Source organism: Lycorma delicatula, chromosome 7 (assembly GCF_047948215.1).
Source record: "Lycorma delicatula isolate Av1 chromosome 7, ASM4794821v1, whole genome shotgun sequence".
Taxonomy (NCBI): Eukaryota; Metazoa; Arthropoda; class Insecta; order Hemiptera; family Fulgoridae; genus Lycorma; species Lycorma delicatula.
Genome location: NC_134461.1, coordinates 93317189 through 93323749, shown reverse-complemented (window position 1 = coordinate 93323749; position 6561 = coordinate 93317189). Strand labels below are relative to the sequence as shown.

The 6561-nt window shown below is 27.3% G+C and overlaps 1 protein-coding gene across 1 annotated transcript; it reads left to right on the top strand.

The window, feature by feature from the left end:
• Nucleotides 1–1935: 1935 nt before the first annotated feature.
• On the top strand, nucleotides 1936–6288 carry LOC142327480 (cuticle protein-like). The gene is made up of 2 exons (XM_075370591.1): nucleotides 1936–2132; nucleotides 5626–6288. Exons 1-2 carry the CDS (start codon nucleotides 2118–2120, stop codon nucleotides 6235–6237), a joined length of 627 nt encoding a protein of 208 aa, XP_075226706.1. The 5' UTR covers nucleotides 1936–2117; the 3' UTR covers nucleotides 6238–6288.
• Nucleotides 6289–6561: the final 273 nt, after the last annotated feature.

The window sequence follows — 6561 nt, the reverse complement described above, 5'->3', positions numbered from 1 at the left end:
CAGTTTTTAAGATGAGTCGTCAAGGATTTTAATTTATTTTTAGGGTAAACCAATAATTTTTCAACAAAAATAAACTATCACGCGGAAAAAATAATAAAGCTGACACAAATTAAATAGAAAAATAATATAATTAAGCTTAGTACAAATAATAGCATATTAAAAAAAAAATAGTTTAATTATTAAAAATAATTTTATTTGTTTAAATCCCAAACATATATAGTTGTACAAATCTGACACACAACAAATCAGTAAATTCATTATAAACAACCAAAATTTGAAATAAAAAAGTCAAAAGGAATAAAAAATAAATTTTAGTAGATTAGTATAGATAAATTTTAGTATAAGTATAGATGAAATCATAATCATGCCATACTATAATACCAAATTATTTCAAATAGTATAGGATACTAATAGTTGATGATTTAAATTTAAGATTAGATTAGATATTTCATGAAAATTATTTATATTTAATTTTATTTTAAATCAAGCATTAAACTTAATAATAGATGTTATTTAATAAATAATATTCAACGAAGGCCCAAAAATTATAAAATTTATAAAAGAAACGATCCAAGCGGATACATGAAGAACTCCCGACCGGAACAAAAAATAAAAATTAACCTTACAGTGAATTAAATATTCATGAAACTTTTTAACAGAATAAAATTAATAAAAAAATGTACTTCAATAATAATTTAGTTGTTTCACGATAATTAAAACAATCAACAATTCTATATGGTACTTGATTTTATCGTATTGCCGCAAACCAAAATAATTAATCAGAATTAGAATAGGAATTTAAAAAATTATCAAACAAGATTTTCTGGAAAATAGGTATTATTCTAATCAAGAACTTTTTTCGACCACATCTTTGCCTAAACATCCTCTAATTCCGTGTTTCAGTATAAATTTAAGTATACCAAAGCGGTATCAGTTGAAACAATTGAAAGTGAATTTCGAATTAACTACAAAAACCGCTAATTTAGTATAACACAAATAATTGATTAATGAATAGAAACCCAATCAAAGAAAAAAATTAGAATTAATTATGCTATTCTAATCAAGAATTTAGTAATTTCGGCTTTAAATAACCCTCGTACCATTAGAAATCTATTCAGAAAAGACGCATTACGTAGATATTTTACCATAATGAAACAAACCGTTAAAAAAGATACACAAAGAACATCACCAGTCAACATAATACATTTATGGGTTAATTGTGTTATACCCCAAAACGTAAACACATATTAAGTATACGAGTCTAAAATTAAAACACTACGTAAAAATATTTTTGTCACATACACAATCAAACAACAACTAACACGAAATGATATATGATTAATGGTTCCCCAAAATAATGCCGTTTAAGACAGTTTCAGTCAATAATGAAATATTAATTTAAAAAATTAAACATAATATTAAAATAATAATTTGTTTAATGCTTGAAATTTACGTTAACAATAAAAAAATAAATAAATAAGACTTATCCACAAAGATATTTTAAATAAAACACAAAATTTATCGATATAATAACAAGAAAAAACACACAAAAGACCATAACAGGACAAAATACAATGCAATGCGAAGCAGTACAAGGTAATATATGGAATGATAAAAGTAACGAGAGAATCAATGAATGAAGTAAACTGGGTCACATAAGAGTAACAACTGATACGGGTACGATGTTGCTGATCTTAGAGGGTGGTGACCTCCTCCTCGTATATTACACCGTGGGTACGCCTCTTGTCGGAACAATAAAGTAAAAAAAAAAAAAAAAAAAATGGTCAACTGAATGCGTAGGAGCGTGCATGCGAGTTCATATGTCGTTTTAATACGAGTAAGTTAATACGGACCGGTTTTAAAACATGTATGTTACAGATTCATGTGTAAGATGTACTATTATTTTTACTTAGTATTTTTTTTTTCATTTTTTTCTTTTAACGGCGGGGAAGAATAAGGCGTTGCCCGGTCAGTGAAAGGAATGCAATTGCTATTTACGGGAGGATGAGTGTGTATTTAAGTGCAGTCACTTATCGATAGGTTATCAGTTCAAACTGTACCAGCAGTGGTAGAAGTTATCTCAGCAGTAGGACTTTACCGATTTAATTCAATTAAAAATGGCTTTTATCAAGGTAAGTTACATTATATATTAGAACATAAAGTATTAATTATAAATTAAATTACATATTTTTATTATATAATTCTATTAATTGGAATAAATTTTCTGGAAAATACAAATTAATAAATGAAATAAAGGTTGTTTTTAACATAAATATTAATAATTTTTTTATTATTATAATATGATGTGTTGGATATAAAATTATTAAATTATACAAAAAAAAGAAAAACTATTTAATTAAATAACCATTTGAATTTTAAAAAGATGCTGAATATCATATAGATAAAATGCATTTAAAATTGATTTAAAAAATAATTATTAAATTAAGATAATTTTTAATGTCATTTTTTATTAATCTTCATATGTATCTTATGGAAAGATGACATTTAAAAAAGTAAGTAAATTGTAGTTAAAAGCATGTGTACAGGTCTAAGGATGGCTTCTACGCATCTAAACCTAACGAAATATAACGTGGATGAATAAGTAATACTGAAATGTAATGAATCCTTTTCGATTTTCTTCTTCTACAACTACTACTTAACAAAAACTAAAAAATCCAATTATTATAATAAAAATAATTAATTTACCTGGCGTCTCTCTGGGTACAATCTTTTGTCTTAAAACTAAAAGGGAGACGAGACACCTTAATTTAATTTTATAACAAAAAAAAATCATAAAAATGTTTTAATTTTAAAATGAAAATATAGTTTAGATATCAAGTAGTATTAAGACAAGTTAAACATTATGATATTTAAGTAATGTAAATACTGAAATCTTAAGACTAGTAATTATAATAAAATAAATAACATCTTAGCAGCGTACATGGATACAAAATTTATATATATACATATATATATATATATATATATATATATATATGTTTTTTTTTTTTTTTTAATTTATACAAAAAAAAATAACTTAAGAGACATTATTTTATGGAATTTATTATCTTGTAATGAAATCACTTGAATGTCATTTAAATTTATGGTAGATTACCGAGAAAAATTTATTCTCAGTAATTTGACTTTTACCAGAATAATTTTACTGGGATTTTTACTGCAGAAAAACGGATGATCCCCGTCATAGTAATGGATATATTAATTACTTAATACATTTCTTTATTTTTCCGAAAAATGAAGACAATGAGAAAACATTTTATTAAACAGTTCATTTAATTTTTTTATTTTTTTTTAATTTCATATGGACTTACATTCATGTGATTGAAAAATATTAAAGAAAAGTATATTTCTTCAGTGTTCTGAGTACAATCTGATAATAAAATAAAATTTGATATGACTACTAGAAAAGAAATTACTTTTGAGGAAGAAGATAAACCACCTTCTATTTTTTTGATTAATATAAAACAAAACAATTAAATTTCAAAACTCATTGGTAAAGATTAGTACAGACAACTAATGCGATAATGTGTTAGTAAAGGTTTTTTACTTTTATACGGATTTGAATACCAGGTCGTGGATACCGGAGTTCTTTGGTGATTGGCTTTCAATTAACCATACATCTCAGAAATGGTCGACCTGAGACTGTACAAGACTACACTTCATTTACACTCATACATACACTCTGAAGTAATACCTGACAGTGATTCCCGGAGGCTAAACAGGAAGAAAAAAACTAATGCGATTAATGTAGAACTGTAAATTGGAAAAACCAATCCGAATCAATATATTCTCATAAACTAACGAAAAAGATAACTAAGATTTCAGTAGTAAAAAAATTATGAATTAATTACATAAAAGGTCCATTACATAAATATATATATATATATATTAAAAGAAATTAAAACATATATCTTATTTCTTGTTTTAATACTGAGACTGAAATGCGTTATAATAAGCCGCAAGCTTGTTACTTGGCTGGACTTCTAATTGTTCGTAAGAAGAACCGGTTAATTGAACTACAGTCATCCGATAAAACGGAGTATTAAATCTTGTTTAAAATATTATGCCTTCTTAAGCTAGATTTAAAGCTTGATTCTACAGTATAGAAGATCAGGTGATTTATAACTGTTAATAAATTCATCATACAGAGGGGTTTCTATCCTTTAATAAATATTACTTATGTAATCTGAAACTTGGATATTAATTAAAAACAAATAACACACTCTTTAAATCAATTTATTTCAATTCCGAAACAGATTTTTTTTAGGGGTTTAAATATTAAAAGAAAATTTTAATTGAAACATTTTATTAAAAGTAAATTTTATTTCTACTTTAGAATGTTTCAGTTTGTAATTACTAAAATCTTGCAATTTCTAATAAATGTAAGTTCAATAATTTTGTTCAAAAAAGGGTGTGTTGTGTTCTAAAATACTATAAAATGATTAGTTGAGAAAATTTTACATAATTATTAAAATTAGTTAGTATAATTTTTTTTTTATTCTATGATATTTTTTGCATATATTTTATTATATTAATTAAATAAACTTTAAATAAAAATTAATTATAGCTAAGTCAGCGGTTTTTGTCGTGTGGAATACAAGAGGTAAGGAAGGTTTTTTTTCATCTTTTACAGATTACGCGTTCTTTCTATACATTTTTCCAATTTGTGTGTTTTGTTTTATATTAAAGTTGAACTTCTCAAATTTGCGTTTAATTTTAATAAACGTTATTTATATGAATTTTTTCATAATTAAATTCTCTACAAAATCAACTAGAAATTTTTATTGTTTATTGGTAAAGTAACAAAGTTATTTTATTCCAAACCTAAAAAAGTATGTTTTCCGAAAACAACTTTTTCGTGTGTTACCCAGTTTTTCTTAAAACCTAAGGAAGATAGAGATCTGGGACTACTATTATTCAATTTCTTAGATCAAAAACCTATAAGGAACTACCAAATTTACCCCTCGATTTGTACTCCAAGAATTTTAGTACGGTTTAATTCAAAGAGGGAGAAGAAAGCAGGACTAAATGTTTCGCGTGTCAATATTCATTAACGAACTTTTTTTCGTGTTTTTGGCTTTATAATCATCTCCAGAGAGTTTTTCGTGCAATTTTTAATCAATCGGTATATATATCGCACGCACACATACACACGAAAAATGATATAATTTTGTAATTTGTACATTTTATCTTTTGTAAATTTTATTGTCTTCAAAAATTGAGTAATTAAAATATTTTGACATCTACGAGTAACCGAATAGATGTAGTTATAAAATATTTTCCCTTCTGGAGTTAACGAAGAACCATTTGTACTGTTCTTGGTATAGATCTAGCGGGGCAAATAAAGTAATCGTTAGTACCCCTAATAACGAAAAATTATCCATCATACAGTCTGTTATTTAAACTAAAATATTATTGATTTTTCATTGGCGTACAAGATTTGAATTAATAATCAAAAGTTTTACCGTTTACTTCAAAAGTAGATGTATATTCGTTTCTAAAATGCTTATAATACAAGGATGTATATCAGTATAAGATTTTCTTACTTTATTCGACTACAAAGTTGAAAAGTAATCACTAAATTCATATTTCTTAACTATATTACAGGTAACAGCAATCCTATCAGCGATCGTGGCCGTCACACAAGCAATATACAGCCCTGCTCCGGTCAGCTACTCTTATTCAGCACCAAAGATAACTTATTCTGCACCGGCTTACGCTGCACCGGCTTATCACGCACCGGTAGCTAAAGTTTCATACGCACCAGCATATTATTCAGCACCAAAAATAACTTACTCTGCACCTGCTTACCACGCCCCGGTTTATTCAGCACCTGCTTACGCTAAAGTAGAAGAATACGACGCACACCCGCAATACAACTTCGAATATCAGGTAGAAGACCACCACACCGGTGACATCAAGAGCCAAAAAGAATCAAGGGACGGAGATGTTGTACACGGTGCTTACAGCCTTGTCGAACCTGACGGCAGCAAGAGGACCGTCGAATACACCGCCGACCCGCATAACGGATTCAACGCCGTCGTACACAAGGAACAGAACACTCATCCGGCACCGGCTCCAAAATACTCAGCTCCTGTATACGCACATGCAGCTCCAGTATACGCACATGCCGCTCCAGTAGTCAAGTACTCAGCTCCAGCACCGATCACCAAAATAGCTTACTCCGCACCATCATACGCATCAAGCTATTACCATTAGTCGACTGCATTTTAATGTAATTTGCAGTACAATACCCTTCATTTGCTCATGTCGTCCAAATAATTAATTATTTTTTGTATATATAAAATAAATTTTTACAAAATACTTCTTAAAAAAATTTGTTATATTCATTTAATAAACCTCAACAAAAATTAATTATATTAACAAAAGAATAGTAACATTAATCAACAATAAGCTTTTAAATGAGCCAGCGGTTTTTGTTTTACGGAATCAAAGGAAAAGTAAGAGTTTTTCTGATTTTTTTACAGAATACGTAGAAGCCGTATTTCTGTACGTTTTAATTTTTATATATAGTTATAGACA